General features: G+C 37.5%; 1 protein-coding gene across 1 annotated transcript; it reads right to left on the bottom strand.

Moving 5' to 3' along the window:
• Positions 1–2,467: 2,467 nt before the first annotated feature.
• On the bottom strand, positions 2,468–6,356 carry LOC145991437 (uncharacterized). Its single transcript, XM_083127444.1, has 6 exons — positions 6,274–6,356; positions 5,064–5,141; positions 4,048–4,083; positions 3,494–3,620; positions 2,944–3,008; positions 2,468–2,515 (listed from the first exon to the last, which is right to left on the bottom strand). The coding sequence occupies exons 1-6, from the start codon at positions 6,325–6,327 to the stop codon at positions 2,498–2,500; spliced, it is 378 nt and encodes a 125-aa protein (XP_082983570.1). The 5' UTR covers positions 6,328–6,356; the 3' UTR covers positions 2,468–2,497.
• Positions 6,357–26,848: the final 20,492 nt, after the last annotated feature.

Raw genomic sequence — 26,848 nt, 5'->3', positions numbered from 1 at the left:
AGGAATTTCGCTTCTAGCGTCGGCTCTATAGACACTGGATGGACCAAATTTTGAGGGAAGCACAACAAAAGACTACTCTATGAGGATATGTAATGCTCCTGCCGCAACTTTGAAAAAAAAAAAAAAATATGGAAATTACGACGTTCAGAAATTTTGCGTAATTACGGGGAAAATAGAACTTTGGGATTTGGCCCCCGTTTCCCCCTGGACTCACAATTGTCGGAATTTACATAAAATGTTGCTTTTTGTTCATTCTTACATTTAGAATTTAAATTTCTTAAAAAGATGCAGTTGTTGAGCAGTTATAGCCTTTTATATTCAGTTTATCCCATAGTAGCAAAAGGGGAAAAGTGCTTATTTCAAATGGCGCTCTCAGAAAGAAAAACGCACACAGTGTATGATCGCTACTTTACTTCAAAAATATTCACACGTTAAAATTAAGTGACACTGTTAAATATTTCGTTTATCTGCGCTTTCGTTTTGCATAATAATGTATACGTAACCTCCCCCCTCGAAAATCTTGGGCACGCCACTGACTCTAGTGTTCAAAAGGATTAATCTTGTGTTATCTGCAAAATAAGAGTCACGGTTTTGTTTATTCGAAGGCAAGACAAGAATGAAAAATTGAATCCTTTATGTTGGATGAGTCATTGCTGTCAGAAGCGATATGGGCAGAAATAAAGTGCCAGAAATATTTGTATTTTAGAGGACACCTTTTCCAGCATCCTTGCGGCAAGGTACGTGCTTATTTAAGTTGTAATTGTAACTATAATTGTGAAAAGTGGAAACATTACAAAACAAGCGGTTTGTGTAACGGGCTATCTGTTACGCAATTTGCCGGCACCTGTTGCATGACTGGGCCGGCAAGCGGCCGACGCTGAAGCGGTGGCATGCTGCAAAATACCATAACAAAATGTTCTTTTGAGCTAACAGAACATTTTTATTACATTTTTCTTGTTTACTGGGGGCATCCGTCCCTTGTCTCCTTCTGACGTTGTAGCTGTAGTCAAGTAAGCATTGTTTCCGATCCTTCCATTGTCCAAGTCCATACAGCCGCCTGTGACTAAATATCATGTACTGCACTTTGACATGATAAATTAAGTATTATCAATTAACCTATACCAAGTTGAATATGTTCTTCTCTTCCTTTTAAAATGTTTTGAAAAACATAATTCGTAATAAAACCTCATTTGGAACATCGTGAATAAAGAGACTTTTGTTCTCAAATGCCACACTTGGAGCCATCTCAGTAGGAAATTAAAGTTGGAATTGAATTTTACTTAAGGGGCAAAAATTTGAGGAGCGTTACACGTAAGAGTCACACAGTACTCGCTTCCTGACCTTGAAGTTGTTTTTCATATTCATTGCTGATTAATGATGCAATAATAGGCTAGTATGGGTTCCTGAAATGACGATAATGAACATTCTCCAATGACCTCTTCAGAATTCACTTCTTCATGGTGTTCCTACGTGACAATACGCGTATCACATTCGTAAACTGGAATTTCTAAGTAAAAGTACAATTTCTAAGTTAAGAAGGAAACAATCTTTCTGACTTTCAGTTTCGGCTGAGAAGAACAGACTATGTTTGTTATCAAGATCCAAATGTAGCAAATTAATGATCTCTATATTGTGTATTCAGTCTTCGCTTACTTTTCGTAAACTTTACTACCTTCAACTCCCTATTGATTACTTTTGGTTCATCTCCAGCATTAACAATATAATGTTGATAAAATATGACGGGTAATTAAATAGAAAACAAATGTTTAGAATATTGTACACAATAAATTATTTATTATAGGCTAGTATATCTGCTGATCACAGATAATAAATATAATTATTACAATAATTTAGTATCATAATGATAATCACATTGTCTATCAGTATGGACGAGACTTATCCATGAAGAAACATCATAGGTATATTCTGATTTGATGGCATCTGAAAAGAACAGAAAAACAGATTTACACAGGTATCCGTCCAAGAGTGCATATTATGTTTGTGCAGAAATTAAAAGAATCCATTAAGTACAAGCTATACTAAAGTTAATGGATTCTAGTTTGTAAGAAATCGAATAATTATCTTGTGTTTCTGATTGCAATCGTTAGCATCAATGACTGCATGGCATATCAAATTGAACATTTCTCATTTAGTGGTTGTCACTGAAGGAAAAATGAGCCATCAGCAGCATCTAGCAGGTGCTAATATTCCAAATTACTTACATAACTTCTCATTCCGATGTACATTTTTTAAAGTACAGTACAAGTTTCGGTTGAAGTTTCATTCAGTCTCTCTCGTTTTTTTGTAAATTGTAAAATTAGAAAATGTGATGGTTTCTATAGAAAATTCAACTCTTAAGTCCCATATCGTGTCTGTTAGATTAATCTGTTTAGTGACTTGCGCTTAAATAATCTACTCGAACATCATTCATTGAGTTAGAACTACTAATGAAATACTATGTACTTACAATTACAGGTAAATATTGTTCAATCTTCTATTAGTTCCTTCTGCATGCCTGTAATATTGAATAATTGGATTACCATTACAAGTTAAAAACAATATGCTTATTATTCATATAAATTTACTTATTTATTGTGCATTTACTGTACGTAACAATATTATAAACGATGGTTTTTTTCTGCCAACTGGTATATATTACAATAATTTCGAGTTCTATGTGAATATGTGAATTAACTGTGATATTATCATCAATAGAGCAAAAGTTGAAGTGTTTGTTGGTGAAATAAATTACAAGAAACAAGTCAGAGTAAAATAAGTGCTTATCCAATTGGAGTGAAATAACTTTTTCTCAAATATTATGTTCTCATAAAATACGTTATTTTTACACACAACATTTTTGATCAGCAACAAAACTAATATCTCGGCTCTTTCTATCTAATACTAGTATTTTTTGCATGGCTTCTCAGTTACAATGAGTCTTACCTTCTTCAGTTGTTCTTTCTTGCAAGCATGGAGCTCGTTGGTGTATTGACAGCAGGTCTTATCTCCTGAAATTAGAAAAGTAAAAGAATTTTAACTTTCATTTAGTGACAAATTGTCAAGGAAACAAACCTTAGTTCAATAAAATAAAAGATAAAATTTACTTGTTGCCCTTGGTTCTGAATTCAAGTAGCCATCCATTTTAAACTTCCCATTGAGAAACAGAATGCCTGTCATGCAATTACATGATATCTTTAAGCATTTACAATTTCAATTACTCCTTGAATTTAACAGTTACAATGAATTTTAATGTTTTTTAAATAATCATATAGATCATATAGTAATAATCCATCGTGTATTTCCTGTATATTGAACATTCTACGATATCTTCTGTGCAATGTTTACAAATTTTGCATATATTTATTTAAATGATTCTTCAGATAAAATAAACAATTTTCAGAAGTAAAATAATTCACGATTCATTGTCTTGAAAAATCAAATCCGTAATTGTTCAGAAGGTACAGAGCATAAGTTTTTGACATATGTATCTTACCCTTTTCCACCTTTCCGAAACACTCGTCGGTGATTTTCAACATTGTGGGAAGAAGATCCTTGTTTCCGATCTGTGCCTGCTGCATCTTCTTGTATTCCTCCTTCACAGGGCAGCCATCCTTATCCAACTAAGGGATGAAATAAAGTATAATGGCATTATTCTTAAATAATTTTAAAAGTAATATATTGAATGTCAACTATATGTGAAAGTTTGTTCAATAGGATAATATATTCTAGGTTTGTTTTAGAAATCAAATATAGTACAGCACTGTAAATATAATAAAATATGGCCCCTATATCAAAATAGCCCATAAATGCTTGTTTTTATTTGGTTCAATATTATAAGTGTATGGAAGTATTTATATTCTTCAATATATTTGAAAGTTAAAAATTTATGGGTTTGGCGAATTAAGTGTCGTATCTTTATTTTTAAGGAATCCAAAGCTCATGCGAAACAGTTATTCAACAAAGCTTCAATTGACCTTATAATTCACATAACTAATAGAAATCAGATTAATATTTATAGAAGAATAAAATACAGGCTAGCCTACTTACAGCACCAGCGGCTTCCAAGATACACTGCGGTACACACTGTAACAGAAAAAAAAGACGAATATTACTGACAGGTTTATGAATTAAACTTAAAAGGAAAATTTTGTATTAAAAATTCACAGTATCAAAACAATTTGAATAGAAAATTATTAAGTTAAAGAAATGTTAGTGAGTACGTGTATTTCCATGTAAAAGTTATTTTTGTAAGACAATTGATTGATTGATTGAATTGCATTATTTTATTTCGCTTCTTGTGCCACTTTTGGCTAATTTGCGAAGATGAGGATGAGTGATGATACGATGAAATTGATAAATGGACACTCACAAACATCCATGTCCAGGCCAGGATTCGAACCCGGGACCCCTGGCATCGTAGCGCGATTTTGTAAGACAAGTAAGGAAATTATTTCGACATATTGGAATTGATTTAAGACATAGATTGGAAGGTATTACATTTTATTTACATATTTGAAAGAGCAATATTATTATAAATTGCAGGTTTTTTTACTTTTGTCCAATAAAATTACGTATATTCACTAAATTCGAAGTTTCAAAGGCCAAAATAATTATGTTGATGTATTCTACAAAAGTTGTTTGTAATTTGACAGAATATCGTTTCATACGCGCGTAATGCAAAATAATACAGTGCATAATTATGCAATGGAACTTCCTTTAGGTTGAAGAAACAAATTATACTGGAATGATACCTTATATAATGCAGTATCTTTCAATTATACTAATTCATTAGCTTTTAATACAGAAAATGCCGCTTACGGCATAAGTTGAAGTTTAGCAGACCATGTTTAAGCCTGAACTATATACTGAACTTTATATTATTTTTAAGAGATTTATAATCATCTTTTCCCTTGATTCTATTTTTTTATAGAATAAGGTTCACTTTATTTATTATTGAATGTGAAAAAGATTAAATCAACGATCAGTAAATTACAATTACTTAATCATAAATTCTGCATTATATTATAGGCCTGTAAATGATTTAAAGATATTCAAGTACTTACATCTGAGTTGCTGATCCGACATAGGCCAACGAGTGCCTTTGCTTGTAGAGAGAGATCATAGTCACATCCAGTTTCCGTCTGAAAGAGAAACCCGAGAAGTGTGATTTTATCATATTTTCTGTTGTCCAGATACTATGAACTTAAAGGAACTAAAACTATGTGTTGATTATTGCACACTATAATTTCTTTCACGTTAATTCTCAAATTAACACCAATGAAATTATGTTAAATCTCTCTCTCTGTGTTCAGCTACTGAAGCCCTTTTCAATGTTAAATTTTCACCTTGGAATTCACCCTTGAATTAGTGTAATTGGAAAGTAACGAGGTGCTGTGACGGCCGACATTTTGTTCTTATTTGTACCGAGATTCCTCTATCCCTTTAGACAGGGTGATATTTGATGGGTGATGGCGGAATTCCCCTTTGGTTACCGCGTCTCCATTTCTGGTTGTAAATTTTTGGTCCTTGGATAATATCACAATACTTCAACAGAAGCTAATGGAACCCCACCCCCACCTCCCCACCCAACACTGGAAACTTGCTCAATACCACATTGTTAGCTTTCTTCACACGAACAAAGTAAACTGCTTTTAACTTTTTTTATGAAGGTGCTCCTGTCTTAAATTGTTAACCTCCTGTTCGAAATTACGTGTCAACTGTCTATGGTCGGGTGACGTTATTCTTGGATATTGGATGTTTTCCCTGAGATATTGTACTTTCCTAACTTAGGGATAGCTCAGAATCAGGAAAGGGGAATATGACGTGTAAATTTATCATTGAAATGTTTTCCAAAATATATTTTCTGAGGATAATGGCATGTAATGGTTGATTTGATTAGCATCGCTTAATTGTGTTTTGAGGTTACCCGTGGCGAGTAGGTGAAACGATTAAATAAAGTACTTTTGGCCTACGTTAACGGTACTATCCAAGCAGTCGCCTGGAATGACCAAAAAAAGACGCAGAACACTCCCAATCAGGATATGCCGACAATGAATTTGAACCTTCAACCTTCCGAATAGAAGTCCGCATCGTGCAATAATAAAATCTGTGACAAAATTGATTTTGGGAACACGTTTATGTGATACTTGGAACTAGAGTTATAATTTTGAATCGGACATGAAGTATTTAAATGTACCCTCACCCGATACCTAGATTACGAGGCGAGTGAGTTCGTGCAATGGTATAAAATTGGAAACATTTGTCAGTACTTACTGGGCCAGCCAAAGCAGTTGCCAATACAGCGGCGAAAACTACGAAGAATTTCATTGTGCTTGTAATGTTGAAGTAGTGCTGTGGATCAGAAGTCGACTGTGATAATCGTTCGTATTTCACGATTTATATATACGAAGAAGTTCGATTGGGAAGCCTAGTTGACAATGAGATTTTAAAAGCAAGGTCACATACGTGGTTCAAGAACAAGGAACTAGTTTTTTAAGGAATCAGTTGTACCTTACATTTACGACAGTGATTCTGTAAGGTTAGTGACGTAACACAAGGCGACCAAAAGAGACCAGTGGAAGAGGAAAAAGTGAAAGTAAATGCTGTATACAGGAATCAATAGATATACGTATGTGCGCATTCCGGAGACTCTGTCATTAATCCAGGACTATGTACAAAATTCCTGGGTTTGCAATTTTTTTAGATTTTAATTTCCAGATTTTACTCGCCCAAAAATTAAAAAAGGATACTATTAACATCCGTGGCGGAATGGTTAGCCTAGCGCGACAAGGTTCCTAGGTTAGAATTCTAAGTGTTTCATTATTTTTGCTTATTTTTCTATATTAGCAATTCGATATTCATCCTCATAATCGGGATTAACCTAGTCAGAAAAGGGGCGTGAAATAACCTAAATTTACGCACAAAACGTGGAGAACTCAGCCACGATCTTGAACGCTGAACGTTTTGGAAGTCGTGATAAGGTGGTTTTATTACATAGTGATTGCATGCCACCGAAAGTAGTTTTCCAAATGACATTATATATGTGTGTGTGTGTGTATGGATATTTATATGTATTTGTATATGTATATGTATATATCTATATGTACGTACCGATACCCGGTGGAGGCATATACAGGATGAGGGATTCAGAGCAAAAATGCATTGAGCATTTCAGTGCTACAATTATCTTATAAGTCAGAGGTTCCCAAACTTTTTCGTTTCACGGCGCCCCTAGTGTTTCAAGATTTTTCCGCGGCGCCCTAGTCAGAATTTGGGCCTATCTAACACTTGCAACGCTCAGTTAGTGTGTTTAGATTTCTTGCCTTAGTTAAAAATATATACACATTTCAAATTCAGAAACAATTTACATGTAAAAAGTTCTAAATAAGCAAATATTTGGAACAATATAATCATTTCAGTAGAAATAATAGAACATTTCGCGGCTCCCCCTGAAACCCAGCCACAGGGCACACTTTGGGAACAATTGTTCTAAGTTTCAAATTCTTGCTCATAGAGGCACCACTATGTTTGTGCTCCAAGAACTAAGCATAGTAATAAAGGATCTAAATGTGCCTTTAGGATCGGATCGGACTCGTAGTAGCGGAAAACGGCGAAATTTTGTGTGTCGAGATCACTGTAATTCAACAACAGCAGTATAATAATAGCGACATTAACTTAAAAAAGGAAAATAATGATGAAATATTTTTGAAAGTGCTTACTCATGTTGAGAACAAATGTCTTCAAGTTACTTTAGTAGAATAGAGCTACAAATTTTCAGCCAGTTTTGGAATTGATTGAATGTGGACCCTTTGGTGTTGTTGGAAAATGTCTCCAAAAACGTTGTAAGAGGAGATGAACTATTTCGAGAATAACATAGAATCTAAAGTGTCTGTGATGTCCTATTGATCGACTGAGAGAACCTGGTAGAATGGGACTTATATTGATACCGTTTGTCAAAATATTAGTTCATCATCGGAAGGTGTCTCTTTCGCAGTTGAAGTCCAAAATGAAGTTAATCCACGTTTCACGCGAAGGACAGTTCAATCCACGATGTACTAACCACTTCTTTGTTTATTATTATTATTAAAAGGAAATACCCCCTACACGGAGGTATCCCCCACCATTCACACTTTTTCTCACTTTTACACTTTTCAATTGTTACAGTTTCTCGGTTTCTTATATTCTAGACAAACACAAATACCCATGCCTTACCCGGGACTCGAACCCGGAACCCCTGGCGTTGTAGCGCGCTCTGCTAACCACTCTTTTTTTTTTTTTTAAAAAAAAAAAAAAAAAGGAAATACCCCTACACGGAGGTATCCCCACCATTCACTCTTTTTCTCACTTTTACACTTTTCAATTCTTACATTTTATTTGTTTCTTATCAACTGGACGAATACAAATACCCATGCCTTACCCGGGACTCGAACCCAGAATCCCTGGCGTTGTAGCGCGCTGTGCTAACCACTCCGCCACGGAGGTCGACATAACCACTCCGCCACGGAGGTCGACCACCACAGGGCCCGGATCATTGTTTTTAAGATTTCACGCACTTTGTTGGGATCATTTTATACACGATGTAGATTTTAAATATCATTGTAGCTGGAGGCGTTGTGTTGTCGAAGATTCAGTAGAATCCCAACTGCAAATGACTAGCCGTTCACTATATGTGGTAAAGTTTCAGATAGGCTACAAAATGTTTATCTTCGATAGCTAAGGTATACCTAGAGTTGTGTTGAAATGTGAAAAGGGGCACTAATCAAGAAGTTACGTCAAACGGGTTATGAATACGTGAACTTCATTACAGGATAAGTTGTAAAGAAAAGAAGAATCGTTAAGTCATAGTGCCCAGTTTGCAGTCATAAAGGAAGGAAATATTACGTCCTGAAAGGGAACGAAGGCCTTTCCCCGATGGCGCAGTGGTAGCGTCGTCGCCTTGTAATCAAGGGCTCCCGGGTTCGATACCCGGTGGAGGCACAAGTGGTCCGGATCCCACTTTAAACTGTAGGTCCAGTCCCGATTAGCCTTACTGTGCATAAAGTGGACTTAAAACACCAAATCAATCAATCAATCAACTGAAAGAGAACGAGAAGTTACGAGAATATATTTCATATGAATTTTATAACATTGCAATGCGTAGCTCGTCAAGTGGATGTTGAAACAACCGTTCAAATGACTACTAAAGAAACTTCAAGACGTAACCACACATAGTTTTATCATCTTTCTGTGGCAGGAACCAGGAATATGGTGTGCACGTTCCTTCACACGATTGCAATTAGTGAACGTACGTGCTACGGTTAAAAACATCGGAGATTTCGTTCATAGAGAAAAAAGAGGTGAAGCAATCTCAAGGAAGATGACCTGCAGAAAAGGAAGGAAGGCCACATAACCCGCTTTGCACGTGTGGAGTCACACTACTGCAGAAAGAAATCATCAATGGAATAGGAACACACAACAGTCCGGATCACATTTCCTTGCAAACTTATGTGAAATTTTCCAACTTGCATTTCACAACCCAAAAAGGATCAGTGTGGATTATGTATTACATACGAGTATAATTATGGCAATAATTATGAGAAGAAGTGCATGAAGTGAAAGAAACGAGCAAGAATGCAACATCCAGTACAGAAAATTATTTCTCATGTAAAAGCCATATTTTCTTTCGGCAGAAAATTGCCACTTCCCCCTCAAATATAGTGAGAATCAAATTGAGCGTTACTAAATACTAGTATGATGTCTCAAGGTTCGTGTAGTACTAAAACCATATATCTCAGATCATAACCTGAATTACAGTATGTTCCAAAAAAAAAAAAAAAAAGATAGAAAACAAATTAAACATATATGTCACATTTCGGCGTTAGCGACCTCACCTGAATGTGACAATTATGCCACATCTCTACGTTTAAAGGATAAGTGGAATGGTGGTAATTTGATAATTTATAGTGTCTCCTTAGGGCGATGACCCGTTACAAAATGTTTGGCTTCGATAGCTCACCAAGGGAAGGTATAGCCAGAGTTGTGTTGAAAGGTGGAAGGACGGCATTACGAGGGAGGGGCACTATATTAAGAAACACCTTGCTGAATAAGTACAGTCACCGGCAATAAAAATGGGACACCTGAAATACTCGCTTCCCTGCAATGCGTTATGTGTGTTGCCTAACTCTGCGGAGATGAGTAGATTTAAAAAGCAAATTTTCAATAGCAAGATCTAAAGTTAGGCAACACACATAATGCTTAGCAGGGAAGCGAGTATTTCAGGTTCTAGGTGTCCCATTTCAATTGCCGGAGACTGTACCTTTTTTTCAAGAAAATGTTATATTTTTTTTGTACTCGCCACTATATTCGAATTGGTATCCGGGACTTTTATAGATAAACGGATGCTGGATATTAGAAATTATTGCAATGTGGTTGAATTATTTTAGTATATTTCACACACTTTTATCCTGGATCCACTCTGATGCTGAAAATGTCTATTAGTTGGCCTGTTGGCAAAGTAAGTACAAATTCAAGAAAGATGTCGTTCCAAGCACGTCGCTAGAGAATATACAATATACAATATACAAAACATAAATTACGAACCAAGCTAATCACCTAGTTGGAACGGTTTTGAGTTTATGTAATATTATCATGGTCGATGATATTTTCTTATTTGGACTATTCTTATATGCAGCAGCGACACCTAAGCTGTAATATCAATGTTTCAATCTATTTGAGAAACTGGTAGGCCTTCCATATAACACAGCAAGGTCATCCTGCTTATTACCCAACTCCCTGGACTTATAATTAACCAGGAAGTAAAATCAGTAGATACTGGCTACATGTTGACTGTGTTCGACCAAACTTGGAGTCGTCAAGTACGATTATGTCATGGTAACCGATATTTCGGTAAATCGCTCTCCATAAATCCCAATCTCTATTTGGAATTTTAATTGCATTTGAAGTGGAATTGGGTGCCTTCAGAAACACTACTGCATAGCTGAAGATTTATTATTAGTGCTTTATTTCTCTATTCTGGCATCCACTGAAGAGAAATACAGAATCTATGCATTTTAAAAAAAATATCCAAGATCATAATTCCTTTAGTGTAGAAGGAAATATGTAATTAATTCAGAAGTAAGTAAGAAAATAGTATTGATTATAATGAACTAATGGTTTGATTTATTTTACTTCGAGTTTCTGCCACTTGTGATCAATTGCGAAGATAAGGATGAATGATGATAAGATGGAACAGATGAAGGGACAATCTCAAACACCCATGGACAGCACACAACATAAGTCACATAGAGGATTATATTGGCCATGGGTTCACACGCCAGATCCTCGTTAGTCTGCAAAAGGCAGTACAGGGTGTACAACGTGGAAGTAAGGTTGATATTTGGGTGTCTTGAGAAAGGGTTACCCCTTATTGATTATACTCTGACGTGTTATTTCAAGTTGGTTATATTTTTATGTATTAATAAAAAATGTGTTTCTCGACCCTTTCCGGCGGAGTGGTTAGCACATCTCGCTACAACACCACGGGTCCCGGGTTCGCGGCACTCCCCCCCCCCGCACCCCCACCCCGAACATCAATTTCCCAGATTCTCAGTTATTGACATATATCTCCGTAACCAATGGTCGTAGGCAGGTAATCTTTATTTAGTCTTAATCATCATTAGATGGGCTACAAAAAAGATTCTGTTTAATTTTTCGGTAATGTCGGTGGTTTTGCAGTAATTTAAAAAATTATTTCAAAAGAGATTTTTTTTCTAGTCCTTTCTGCAGTTTTTGCCTTGTAACTTTTGAACAAATTAAATGAAAAAAAAATGTTTCGAATAAACTTTGTAGCCTATTGTATAAGCTTTAAAACGATATCAGTTTTAATATATTTTAATTAAAGATGTGCCATAAAATGCGTCTCCAAATGGAGGACAGCACCAAAAAAGTGTGTCTTTTCACACCACTTAAGACATGTTCAGTCTAGTAGCCAATCATGGCCGCCATCTCGAAAAGAGTCCGCCATATTGGATATTTTTAATTTGATATATCTCGGGAACGGTGGCACCTGTCAACTTCAGGATTTTTCAGAAATGCTCCAAATAGTGTAAACTTTCATAATATATCAATAAATCTATTTTTTGAAAAATAAAAATAGTGGTCTTGTAGAAAAACTCACTATAATACTTTATGCGAATAACTCCGAGTTAAATATCTTAATAATTCTCGATCCATACAATAGTACTGTATATTTGGTAACGTTACGAAATGTTTGTTAGAAGACTGTAGATGAACTGAACACTTTTTTGTATTTATAAATTTACCTTAAATAACATTTTTTTAAATTTTTTTTAGAGAAACTCAATTTATGTACAACCCAATTTGATTTCTGAAAGTAGAAGTAATTGAAATTCTATTAAATTGTTTTTTTTAAAAGAAAAAAAACATTCATTGTAATTGATGATACCAAAATACTGACATTTATTTCACAAAATATTTTGTAATGAGTTTCTCATCACATCGGTTCCCTTTTTGATCAGGTTTTAAATTCAAATCCTTCACATTTGGATAATATAATTCAGGTAAAATTTCCCATTCAACACCAAACACCTATACTATTATATCTTGGGAATCTCTGGAGCAATCCCGCTCATAACGGAAAAGAAGGGGAGAAAGTGAGAAAACAGCTGGTAATCGCAGTCCGTTTTGCCCGTCCACGCAATCCCATTTCCTCGCAAAATTTCATTGTTTGAGCCACTCTTGGGCAGATACTTACTTTCGTTCGCTTGCTCCATAGATTCCCGGGACAGAGTATAGTACTCTGTGCTTGGTTGTAATGGTCTTGAGCGTGAAAAACCCACTGCAGATTACACAAAGTTTTGATGTATGAAAATAAGTTTATTTCCTGAAGGCTCTTTCCCAGGTGTACAAGCCCGACCCTGTGGCCGAGTGGTTAGCACATCGCGCTGCGACGCTAAGGGTCCCGGGTTCGAATCCCGGTCGGGCTTGGTTGTTTGTGAATGTCCATTCATCAATTTCATCATTTCATCACTCATCCCCATCTTCGCAAATTAGCCAAGAGGCACAAAACGCGAAGCAAAATAAACTAAATCAAATCAAATCAAACCAGGTGTACAATTTAAGTTGTCACTCAGAGTTTTTTTTTTTAGTTTTCTTGCATGCACTAGTCTTCCAAATTGAGACATCTTGAGTCAGGTTCTGTGTTACAATTGACAAGGTATACATCCTTATGCAGTTTGAAGAGTACATACGTTGTAGTTTGATGGGCATGTGGTGTTTTCCTCAAATGTCAATCATAACTAAATGAATCCCTTGTACCAAATAAGAAGGAATTTTGGTTTGCTCCAGAGTTTATATCTAGGCTGCTCCAGTAAGAACACCGCCATGCATTTTAAGGCAGTCATTTCAAGGTGGAGCCTCCCAACATGATGACTCATATCGTCTCCATACAGTTGTGGCTAGCCGGGAACCACTGAACTTACTTCGATATTTTGAATACATGTATATGTACGAACGGTACGTATATTCAATATCAATATGCAAAAGTTTGAACTGTACTGTTTTCAGAAGATTTACGGTTCTTTTGAGTGACGTCAAACCCATGTCACATCATTACGATTTATTTAGTCATTAAGAAACAAAAACAGCAGTGCTGTTACATCACGTGAATGGGCTGAAGTTTGGGTATCCACTCATTGCTATCAACTCATCTAGTTCATAACATGTCAGCAACAGGTGGTGTCTTTACTTGCAAGTTTTTAATTCATCAGATCTTTAAGGCTGAAAGGTACTCAGCCTAAGAAACTCACTCACTTTTTAGCATTTCTAAACCCGAAGGTTTATGACTACAGCAACACAAGCCTTCCTTCCATCTGTCCCTATCCTGGGCAAAATCAATCCAATCTTTTCCATCCTGACTGATTTCCTTTAGGTCCATCTCAACGTTATCCCTCCATCTTCGTCTTGACCTTCCTACCAGGTACCTGCAGTCTCCTATCACTCCTTGCTTTGGTTTTGAAGCCAGTGGGTGGAGCTTAAGTTTGTCGGCGTAAGATGGCCGCATCTACTTCAACCAATGACTTCACAGACAGAAGAACATCGCATCGGCTGCTGCAAGCGCACGCTGCTGGAGGGAGCATGGAAGTGGGCTCCAACTACAAACGCAAACTCGAGGTTTACTTTACACTTAAATACTACAAAATAAACTATAACTAGCTTTATTTGCTTATGGAATATTATTCCTTCAGGTTTCCTGTCGCTTCTGTTAGTACAGCCGTGTGTTGAGCAGGCACCATTGCTTCCTAAATCGTATTCAAAAGTACAGAAAATTACATGCTTTCTTATGTCATCTTCGAATGTTTTGGTCTGACTTCTCTGGTTCTGTCACGTGACCCGGTTTCAGACAAATCGCGTGATGCTTGCTCCTCTCCCTTCCATGCTTCCTACAGGTCTCTTACCATCAGGTTTCCCAACAAGAATCCTGTAAACTCTTCTTTCCTCTTCACTTGCCACGTGAACTGCCCACCTAAGCCTCCTTGATTTAATTATTCTAATAATACGTATCTGAACATGAATAAAAATTAGACATTTCTAAATTATGTAACCATCTCCACTCACCTGTCTCCTCATCCCTTTTAGATCCAAATATGTTTCTAAGGATTTTATATTCAAATACTCTTCGTTTATGTTCCTCTTTTAATGCAATGGACCAAGTTTCACATCCATACAATACTACAGGCAAAATTACTGGGTTTTTGGTTGTTGTTTTTTTTGTTAATTTTAACTTTGTTTCATAGATATTATGTTAGAGTATAAAAGTTTATGACGGAAAATGTGTTTTTAGCTTAAGGCCATCCGGAAATGTGTAGTTATTGGAAAATATCCCAATCGTTTTTAATCGTTTTGACATGGCTAGAGTGGGATATTGTGACCCACTTTTGTCAACATGGGGATATTAGAATAATAACATTTCTGTGTCATGGAATAACCTCTAGCACTTATAACCATAGCGTTGGTATCTTTGTAAGAGCCATTATTGTCAACCCAGCTGATTTCTGATGGAGGAGTACAGAGCGACAGAGGTCCTTGAATACATCAATGGCTGAAAATGTATTTAAAGTATTTGCTGGTGATAACTAGAGAGAAATCATAAAATACGCGCCACGTTAACAGTGAATTGGATGCTCTAAGTGTTCAATGGAAAATAGAACGAACTTATGAAAAATTCATAGCAAAATATTATCTAAACAATTTTCACTATTTTCGTATCATCAGTATAATGAAAATGTGTTTTCATTTCATTCATATTTTCAGAAATCAAATTGGGTTATATATATATCTTGTATTTCTCTTAAATATGTTATTTTAGGTAAATTTATAAATACAAAAAATAGTATTTTAATGGTTCAGTTCATCTAAAGTCTTCTAACAAACATTTCGTATCGTTGCTAAATATACAATACTATTGTATGGTTCGAGAATTATTAAGATATTTAACTCGGAGTTATTCGCATAAAGTATTATAGAGAGTTTTTCTACAAGACCACTATTTCTGTAAAATACTGAAGTTGAAAGATGCCACCGTTCCCGAGATATATCAAATCAAAAATATCCAATATGGCGGACTCTTTTCAAGATGGTTATCATCAGCATGCAGATGGCGATTGGCTACTCGACTGAACATGTCTTAAGTGCTATAACAATTGATTCTACCAAGTCTCATGCTTTTATCGAAAAGTAATGATTTCGGACTTGACCGCCGGACTGTGATAGACCACTTTTTTGGTGCTGTTCTCCATTTGGAGAGACATTTTATGGCACATCTTTTATTAAAATATATTAAAACTGATATCGTTTTAAAGCTTATACAATAGGCTACAACTTTTATTCGAAACAATTTTTTGTCATTTAATTTGTTCAAAAGTTACAAGACAAAAACTTCAGAAAGTACTAGAAAAAAAATAACTTTTTGAAGAAGTTTTTAAATTACGCAAAACCACCGACATTATCGAAAAATTAAACAGAATCTTTTTTGTAGCCCATCTAATGAGAATTAAGACTAAGTAAAGATTTCCTGATTACGATAATTGGTTACGGAGATATATGTCAATAACTAAGAGTCTTCGAAATTGATGTTCGGGGGGCGCTGAGGGGAGGGGGAAGCGCCGCGAGAAGGGGCAGGGACTTTTGGAATTTTGCAGTACTAGTAGTGTTCTAACAACTGACCAAAATTCAGCTTTTAAGGAATTATTCCCGACATGAAACCTTTATTGACTGGGCAAGTAGTCGAAGCACTAACAATATTCGTACATGAATATGTTGAGAGTGCTTGAAAGATCAGAACGCCCCAATTATTCTCACATCATTAATTTTTTTACTCGAAGAAGTGTATGTCTCTAATCTTTTGAAAATATGTATGTGGCAGTTACTCACTATAAAACTGATGCGCATGTCTGAATTTCTTATTTTATCTCTGGAAATTCAAATTGCAAGTTTCGCCCGGTTGAATAAATGAATAAATATTCTGAATGCACACAAAATGACTTCATATCTAACGCAAAGTCGCCACAAGTACTATTATAATTATGCAGCAACTGATAATAATAACGCAGTCATCTGATGCAATTTCCTCGACAAACATCAACTGGGAATTGAACCCAAAACATCTTGATTACAAAGCAAGTTCAATTAACCTATTCTACTAACAATAAAATTTGCCAGAAATGGCGTGTGAGGGGTGACCTTTGACGTAGGCGCCCAAAAGTCAACCTCACTTCCACGTAGTAGTACACCCTGGACTGCATTTTGCAGAAGAACGAGGCTCTGGCGACTAGCACTATGGCCAGTATAATTTTGTGTGTGTTGTCCTGTTTTTTTGTCCTTGTGTGTGCTGAGTGCATGTTTACAGCGTCAGCATTTAACAGAAGTCAGAATATTTTAAGATTTTAGTTTTGCAACGTTAGAGTTGTTATTTGTAACGATAAGGGGCTGGACCCCGTATAATGTGGCGGGTGCAAAATAGCCTAAGTGCTGACGCACTAAACTTTTTAAATTCAAATACGAATTCAAATTTGCCAGAAATCGAGTAGCAAAGGTCAAATGCTGAGTCATAAATTGATTCCTTGTCTAAAAAGCTTTCTGACAGCTCGACTGTGGCTGTGACACTGTGTCTGTCGTAAAGGCCAACAAAAGGTAAAAATCGCCTGGATCCTTGGCAAGATGCCCAAGAAGGAATGACCTCACTCTCAATACTTTTCGCTTTGGAAAAGAAAGTCATTGACGCGTGCATACTTCTCAGCTAATCATGTGATGGATGATAAGTTTGGGTAATTCATATCATCATACGTACCCGGTAGATTGCCCAGTAAGTCCCGACATTTTAAGCAGATATCAACATTTGGGGCGCTTGTATGTAAAGCTAATGAATCCAAGCAGTAGGAAAGATTAGACATTTCTCCTAAGTGACATTTGTCATATCTCTTAGCTAATGGGCATTTCCACTAATTTTTTTCGAGATCATTTTTAAAAGCTATACCATCAACAAATAACCCGTGCAATTTTCCACGTTCATGTGCGTTCATTTTTAGGTAAAAAATCGAGTTTCTAATTTTCGACCCGAGCGTTGCGCGAAGTTCTACAAACTGTATGTTGTTGGCAGTGGCGTGCCCAAGGGTGGGTTGGTGGGGGTTATAACCCCCCTCCCTCTCGGTCCAGCATTTCTAAAAAAAAGAACGTCAAAGGCAGGAAAATATGGCAAAATGAGAACTGGCTACATAAAAAAAGCACACACAACCCCTTCCTTTCGAAAATCAACACTTGATCGCGATCTAGGAACATCAAAAAGAGTTTATCTTCTGATCGGCCATTTGCGACCGTTTTGGTGTGTGATCCTGGTTCACGATACTGACGCTTCGACTGCAGGTAGTTGTTTTTTTAATATAAAAATAGCGGAAAGTGATATCGATAGCGTGTAAACGCTAGAGATGTTGGATGTACAATGCTGATAATTCGAGAACTATGTAAACTAAAAACTGCCAAAATAATAATAATAGGCCTAATTTGTGGTTCTGTGGTGCAAAGTCGTAATGTTTCTAAATACTGTACTTTCTATCCCAGAACACAAAACATATATAAATGTCATATATCACGTGCAAGGTAAATTAGAACAGAGCAATGTTTACGATATTGCTACATGGTGTTGGAAATATGATTGAATAAATGTACGAAAATACATGTTACTGGCTATTTACACGACACGACAATATAAGTATATAAGAATTAAGAAATGAAATATTCAAATACTTATCACAGTACAGTAATAATAGAAATAATAATAACATATCTTTATTGAGCGGGCTAGGTTCAGCGCACGCTGTTCTCTCAAAATCGAATGCATTTCGTAAGGCATTAAAGTCCCGTAGAAGAAGATTCCATGCTTTCTCCTTCTCCTTTTGTGTTGTGCCGTCAGTTCTTTTTTAATATTATTATTTTTTTACACTCCACTACATCCTTGTACATATTGACAAGGTTGATTAGTACATCTCTCAAATTCATAGAAGTTTGCAGACCGAATTATTTTCTTCTCCTACATGTTGATACTTTAACACATCACATTACTCTATGGGGTTCTTGATTGTCATTTGTTTTAGCCAACCAATCAGGAATAGCCTTACAAATTAATCTCGGATCAGTTGAACGGAATCTCCTGAACGTCGTTTTTCGTTGGTGCAATGCAAATCTTTATACCAAGTTTATTTAGAGTGAATTAAAATTGATCTCGTTTATCTGAACTTCGAAATAATCGGCGTTGGTTCCATCAGAGGGTCCGGTAATGTCCTAGATGAAATTCCCGAGCCAAGTCAAGTCGGGCCGGGAAGCTCTGGAAAGCAGATCCCTATCTGCACACAGCAGGGAATAGATGATTTGAGGTAGTAAAGCTAATTACGAATAGTTTATTGTAATATTCTGCAACGTACTTGAACAAGCCTGGAAAAGTATGGGCAAAATACAGGAAAGGTATGGAGTTACCATAATAATTATGTAATTCTTCATCGATTTGGTCAAAAAATGTCTTTGGGAAAGAACATAAATTGCATAAATACATATTTACATTATATTCCATATTTATTTGATTTACCATTGTTTAACTATTGCAAATTAAAAACCAACTTATGTTCTGATATTGTATTTCTCGTCATTACAATTTTCCGTTTCTGTACAATACATATTAATCCTTGGGACACCTCTGCCTTCAAAAGGATGATTTATTGGTACATCAAATCATGTTATTTTGTTCAGAAGGCTTTTTAAAAATTGTCTGAACAAATTATTTGGATTAATCTTGGATGCCCTCTGATTTAGGACGACAAATAGACGGGATTTTGTGTATTGAATGTTTATTATTATTTTTTCAGGTGAATTTTACACTGAACGTACACATTTATACAGTGACCGAATTGGAAATAAATTACTGCTGGTATGCACAGGTGTGTCTTTTGATACAATCCCTCCCTTTGGTTGGGGGGTGATTTCTTAAATACTATATCGATTCTCATTCTCTCTCTTATCACCACTAGAGAGAGAGAGAGAGAGAGAGAGAGAGAGAGAGAGAGAGAGAAATGAGCGAGTACATTATTGGCAATTGCGTAGCTACTTGTGCGATCAGCTACAATAAATAAATGCGAATATTAAAAATTTACTGCCTGTATGCTCTTTGGCATCTGAATTTACTACCGGCTCATAACGGCATAATTTGATCACTGCATTTATACCATTCAATAATTTCTTCACAGGGGTCCCGGGTTCGAATCCTGGACTGGGCATGGGTGTTCTATGCGAGTGTAATGGATCACCCTTTCCAGAGACACCCGACTGTCAACCTCCTTCCGGCCTCCCGATGGCCCAGTGGTAGCGTCGTCGCCTTGTAATCAAGGGATCCCGGGTTCAATACCCAGTGGAGGCACATGGTGGTTCGGATTCCACTTTAAACTGTAGGTCCAGTTCCAATTAGCCTTGCTGTGCATTAAGTGGACTTAAAAAAACACCAAGTCAACGTCCTTCCACGTAGTACATCCTGGACTGCATTTAAAGAGTAGCGAGGCTGTGGCGTCTGGACTATCAGCCACTATTATCCTCTGTGGTTCTCGAATTTGTGATTTTTCCCTCATTCATTTCAACACCATTCATCTTCACCTTCTCGATTAACCAAATGTGGTAGAAAGGCAAAGTATAATAAATTAAATCAATCAATATTAATGAATCAAAGTATCACTAGTAGTTTTTTGTAAATAATTTGGTCACAGATTTTGTTTGCCATAGCGGTGAACAGTGTTATAGCTGACATTCTCGCCCCATTGCACGGTCTTCTCTATTTTGACGACCTATCTATCTTTTGCATCGTCTTGTAATTAAGGGGTCCCGGGTTCGATACCCGGTGGAGGCACATATTGGTTTCGGATCCCACTTTAAACAGTATGTCCAGTCCCGATTAGTCTTACTGTGCACAAAGTGGACTTAAAACACCAACAACAAACCTTTTGCCGCTCACGGAGTCTCGGGTAAGCTTCTCGTCAGCTCCAACTGCTTATAAACCGTTTGGTTGAGTGATCCTCCCAGACGGGTTTCAGCTTCTCCTCCGAGAAATCCGTGTGCGTTCACTTTTGTCGTCAACGTACCTGCTACCTTGACCGTGACCTGTACATGGGGATAACGCCTCTACGTTTCGTGAATGAGGTTCGATTTCTCATACATACTGGCAACATACATGGCAACCTCAACTTCGCCAGTTCAAGTTCTCTTGTCTACGAGTTCTCAACATTCCATGCGTTTTAAATCATACATGTTTGGGTGCTGCACGGTACTGCTCCGCCTGTACCGTTCACTTATCAGGTGGAAGCTCGATTATAGATGCGTTGTTTCACTATAGCAACACTTGGAAAGAAAGAAGAAGAAGCGTTTTCAATTTATAAATAAGTGTAATTTCCGATCCAGCTTGACATACAGGAAATTCCGGTGTTGTGGCTTCTGCTTTGAGTGAATTCCTTCCAGTTGCTGGGTTGTTTGTCCAGGAATTGCACCACCTTCGATGAGTTGCATCTGTTGCTATCGTCCCATTTGCAGCACTGCACTCAAAGGTGCATGGTATCTCGGGAAAATAGGGATAAAATTGAAATTAGGAAATCAGATTGCATTAAAATCCAGTACAACAAACTTCTATTCAATTCACATAAAAGTCTAAAAAGGTAAGGGTAACTATCCCTTGCGCATTGCATCGTTTCATAAAGGCACGTAAGGGATGTGGAGCTAAGGTAGTGATGGAGGTGGTGTGATCAGCACCAGGAATGGAACCCTGTTCTCCTGCGTGGCAGTTGGAAACTTCCGGCAGGATCACGGCGGCTCCCATTTACGTACTTCCGGCAGACTCTTTTCTTTACACAGCAAGGAAGCTATGCTACATTACAGAGTTACAAATCCATGGCGACTGCAACAACAGCGACCCTGAGCTCATCCTCATACAGATTACAAGTTACTCACATTAAGACTTACATCACACCAATATATAGAGTAAGGTGGGGTAAGACTGCGCGGCGGGTAAGACTGCGCACCGGTTTTTCGAGTGAAAATCACACACAGTTGGCACCACTGCGCCACCGTTACTTCGTCCAAGATGGTAGCTAGCTGTGGACAGTGGTGAAGATACGTTTGAAATTCGTTGTGCTGAGAGAGGTAAGTGAAAAGATTTTGAGGGTGTTTGCTATTTATTTTGGTACTTCGTGTTTTGAGTACTACGTCACTGTGAATGTTTACAATATTACGATTTTCATGGATAGAAGAAGCTGTGTTAATGCCGAGCCCACCTGTGTATTAGTTTCCATTGCTTTGTGCAATGGCTGGGCAGCATCACGTGATTTGTTCAGGAAAGCAGCACGGGGCAAGACTGCGCACGTGCACAATTTTACCCCACAAGTGTGTGGCTTGCAGGTGCAAGTGTGTGGCTTGCAAGGCCCAGCCATTAGATCATTTTTTGGTCCACTGAAATCGTTTCATTCATCTGAGTGTGATAAGTGGATGAGTAACCATCCGGGTCGCCCAATCACAGTTTTCCAAGTGGCATCCATTTTTACAAAGGAATATGGGAAGGCAGCTACAGTTGGGAATGCCATGAAGGGCTTTGAAGTGACTGAATTATGCCCATTCAATCAAGATATCTTCACTGAGGACGAGTTTCTTCCCTCTACTGTGACAAATGTATCAGCTTCAACTCCATTTGAGCAGCCTTCAACAAGTGGGGTTAACAATACTGGATCATACGGGCACATTTCCGTTAACCAGATATCACCACTTCCACGTGCAGAGCATATTCAGCACCGCCGACGAAAGGGAAGGCAGTCTCATGTGTTAACTGGATCTCCATTCAAAGTCAACTTGGAAGCCTCCTTGGCTGAGAAGAGTAAGAAGAAAGTTCAGGGGAAACAGAAACGGAACATCGTTGTTGAAGAAGATGTAGCAAGCAGAAAACGCCAGAAGAAAGAGTACAATTGCCCAGGTTGTAATGAGAAGTACAGCGATCCTCCAGTAGAGGATTGGATCCATTGTTCCACATGTGACTAGTGGTGGCATGAAAATTGCACCTCGTATGAAACAGGAACCTTTATTTGTGATTTGTGTTAGCGATTCCTAACCCAAGTGAAGGACGGAATTCACTGTGCCTACTGTGAGAATGCCACGAGAAATGTATCCCATATGATAGAAGAACTTTTTTAGGTGATTTGTGTTTCTTTTTATACAAATGTGACTGTGTAGAAAGTGCGCATTCTTACCCCAACTTGATCGCAGTCTTACCCCGCGGTGCGGGTAAGACTGCGCATTTGCATGGTCACGGTTTTGTAATTGTTTCATGCAGAAATATTGTTCATTCAGCTTTCGGAAATTTACTGTGAGTCAGAAAAGGATAGTGCAATGTGTATTGCATTTTTCATGTGTGTCTGTAGTTTCATAGCTTGAATATAAAATTATGAACTCAAACTGCGCAGTCTTGCCCCACCTTACTCTAACTCCATAATCACATATGGAGCTCCAGTTTGGGTCAACAACCTTACCAAGACAATGATAACAAAGTTAAGATCATCTCAGAGGAAGATCATCCTTCGAATGTGGAGCCTTTAAAACAACCTGAACTCTCGCTCTTCTCGTAGTCACTAGCTTTTGGCCCATCGACAAACATAAAACTATCGGCGGGACCCATAGGATTCAAACCGAGACAAGCACCCACAACACTCCATTAACTTAAATTTTGCATTTTCGCTATGCAACATTACATACACACATAACCATTAACTTAAACACTCTGTCAACAATAATTACTTTCTTCCCAGGACCTACTCTTCCTGGAGTTTCCAGAATAGTTCTTTCTTATTTAAGTCTTTCCTATATACCTCTTCCTCTTAACTATAACCACCAATTTTTAATATCATCTAATGCTACCTTCCTTTTTACATATCTTTATTTATTCTATTTTCCTTTATATACATTATTAATAACCCACAGCTCTACAGCACCTTGAAGGGCCTTGGCTTACCTACCGACTGCTGGTCTCCCTCCCACACTGTTCCGCCGTCACCTTGTTGGAGCGTGGAGTTCTTAGACCAGTAAAGGGGTGACGGGTGATCAGCCCGACGAACCCCCAGCCGTTTACTGTAGGTCTTCTCGACCGGGTTACGCTCACTCACTCGGAGCTTCCCAATTTCCTCACGATGGTGGGTTGCCACCGGCCCTATACGCAGGCCGAATAAATTCCGACCAGAGCCGGATTCGAACCTACGCCGTCCCGCAGCGAACGATCTCAAGACGAGTGAACGCCTTAACCCGCTCGACTACGGAGGAGGACATATACATTATTAGACACTCATAAAATACCAGAATGCTTATCCATTTATATACTTATTGTAATATATGTTTGTAAACAGGGGTTGTCCAGGACTGCAGAACAACCTCGGTACTTGGTACTTGATCCTGCAGAATGTCTGCACAAGACACCTGTAGAATCAGGACAACCAGTAAAATTTAAACAATAAAGAAAAGAAAAACGGGGGAACCGACATTCATGTAAATGACGTCCTGGTCTTTTTAGGCACCAGAACATAAGAGCATACCCTCGAATATATGCGGGTGGAGGCTGAGCATTCTTCGCCCCCCCCTTTTTCTGTAACAAGAGACAAAATAGTAAACTCTTTCGTTTCCCACGTGGTAGCCGAGGCAATGCCTAGTATTTTACGTAATAGAACTTTTCCAATCGGCTTTCCCCTTCCACTGTATTGTGTGACGGTGCCAGTAGCCTCTAGGCTGACGCCATCTTGTATTTCTAAACAACGCACGACTGTATTAGCTGTCTGTCTTTAACATTACATCTAGAACATGACAGGTTTGTTACGGAACAGTGATCGATGAATAACATTACTTAGGAAAAGTTACAGCTAGAGGCTACAGAAACTGAGATCATAAATAGGGTCCTGCCATGTTTTTCAGTAGGATTGCAAGCCAACGACACGGAAGTCAGTTTAATGTAAGTTTCTCCATTAATATGTGCGTGTGTGTGTGGTAGTGGAGTGAGTTTAAGATGTGGGATAACACACTCTATTTACACCTACATCAGTGTTTCTCAAATTATGATACGTACTAGCACCAGTACACGTACCTTCAGATTCTGGCACCTGTACTTAGTAGAAAATACAAAAAAAATTGCAAAATATCCTGTATCAACTACTAATACATTATAAGTACAGTATTAGTAATTGAATAATAATTTGGCAAAATAATTCTGGAATGTAACATTGATTGATATGCTACAAAACTGTATACCATGTATTTTCATTGTGTACTAATAAGAAGCACAAGGCAAAAAGGTACTTACCTCCAAACTTTTCACTTTGGGCAGGAACCACAACAATCGTTCTAACGTGGCCTGTTCAACCTCGAGATGCAAACTCAAGGTAGATAGAGATTAGGTAAAGCCATCCGAAGATTGCCGATCTTGCACGAACACGTGACGTCACCAGAGAGGGAGTGAGCTCGGCTGAAGCAGACGGCTCCTAGCATTTATATGGGAGATTCAGAGAGCGAAAGTATATTATTACTTTTAGGAGGGGGAAAATATTAATTGTCATCCTCCAAGATGGTATTGAGGCATCCTTTTAATGATTAGTAACATAATTGAAAACGCGCTACTTTTAAAAGGGGGCAAAGTACATGTGAAAAAATGTATTTCGAAAATCCATATTCCTGAAACTTTCTGACCGATGCGCTACAAAGTAAGTTGCGTGTTCTCCTTTAGAATTTCGTCATTTTACAAATCGTAATATAATTTTAACAAAAACGTGGCATGCTAAAGAAGAATTAAAGAGTTTTAAAAAATAATTGATTAATAGACTTAGTTTATTTTACTTCGCTTATCTGTTACATATGGCTAATCGCAAAGATGAGGATGCGTGATGATATGATGAAATTGGTGAAAGGAAAGTAGACCCATGCCCGGGCGTGGATTCGAACCTGGGGGCCCTTGGCATCGTAAAGCGTTGTGCTAACCACTTCGCCACGGAGGTCAGTATTACCAGGAAATAAACAGAAAATGGCAATCAAATGGCATCTATGTTTTAATATGCGAGAAACATTTGCGAGGAGGTTATTGAAGTAACAAATAATTATTACTAGACGTTGTGATGAAAATTATTAATATATCTGAAATATCGGGAGTTGACCTTGCAGTCTCTAAATATACTTTTAGGGTTACGCAAAACCTTTACTAAAAATTGCTAGTGTAAATTTATAAGCTATTAAAATTTAAAACTTATTCCTGTTCGAAAAAAGAAACTTCCAAGTCAAATTAATATTTCGTATAAATACATATATTTTTCTTTCATGAGGCCAAGAGAGTATTTGGAGGTGACGGTGGCTTCGGAAGGCTATAGCCCCGGATCTAGATCTGCAAAGGGCTTCAAGTGGAACAACATCGTCCAGAAGATGGGGCGAAATGATTTTCTTTTTAAATGGCTGAAGAATACAAAGATATAAGTGGACATTTGACAAGCTTAGTCTAAAACTTACAACTGAAATCGTACGTGTGTGTGTGGCGGGGGGGGGGGGTGGGCTGGCTGCGTGAGGTAATACAGTGGAATATGATTCACAATACTAAAATTAAAATAAATATGTGGGAATAATAGAAATCAAAATATGTTGTAGCTAGTGACGGCGCAATAGTAAAGATGGAGGGGTAAATCATATTTTCCCGGGGCAATCATGTTTATTATTCCGTTACATACGACACAAAAATGCATATTTTGGCTAAAAGAGCATTCATTCATTTATTTATTTTTGTCGTTTTACTGGGGGCAGATAAGAGAGAGAGAGAGAGAGCGAGAGAGAGAGAAATTGTCGAACGAGAATAGGGGGCGTTCCTGCCCCCCCCCCCTGTAGTGTGGTCACTGCCTATAGCTATGCTGGAGAAGAATGCACCAATTAATACGCTATTAAATAAAACAGATACTTTTAAAACTTTTAATCAAATTATTTGTGAACTATGATTTAAATTTAGAGAGAACACATACCTGTTTAATTTAATTTGGATGAGTTAACTTCTGAAGCCTGCCATTTCCGAGCCTTCTTCCGGTGTAACTGCACTGCCCTTTGAGCCCTAGCTGCTGCGTTCAGGTGGCGGAACGAGCAGAATACTAATTAAAACAAATATGTGACAAATATATATATACAGGGTGTCGCAAAACTCTTTCAACAACGCTTGGGTGCTGGTAGATATCATAAAAACAAGTAACTTTTCCCTATAAAGTTTACCTCGAAAGCGCTT

Source organism: Lepisma saccharinum, chromosome 1, assembly GCF_977018435.1.
Source record: "Lepisma saccharinum chromosome 1, izLepSacc3.1, whole genome shotgun sequence".
Taxonomy (NCBI): Eukaryota; Metazoa; Arthropoda; class Insecta; order Zygentoma; family Lepismatidae; genus Lepisma; species Lepisma saccharinum.
The sequence above is the reverse complement of the archived record's forward strand: the minus strand, read 5'-3'. Positions and strand labels throughout refer to the sequence as shown.

What these genes read in the sequence shown, in the direction of transcription:
- LOC145991437 (XM_083127444.1), bottom strand. Translation starts at nt 6,327, where the DNA reads ATGAAATTCTTCGTAGTTTTCGCCGCTGTATTGGCAACTGCTTTGGCT. An exon ending in GTCGGATCAGCAACTCAGAT is followed by an intron (nt 4,084 to 5,063) that starts GTAAGTACTTGA and finishes TTTCTGTTACAG; the next exon opens with TGTGTACCGCAGTGTATCTT. An exon ending in TCTTGGAAGCCGCTGGTGCT is followed by an intron (nt 3,621 to 4,047) that starts GTAAGTAGGCTA and finishes TTCATCCCTTAG; the next exon opens with TTGGATAAGGATGGCTGCCC.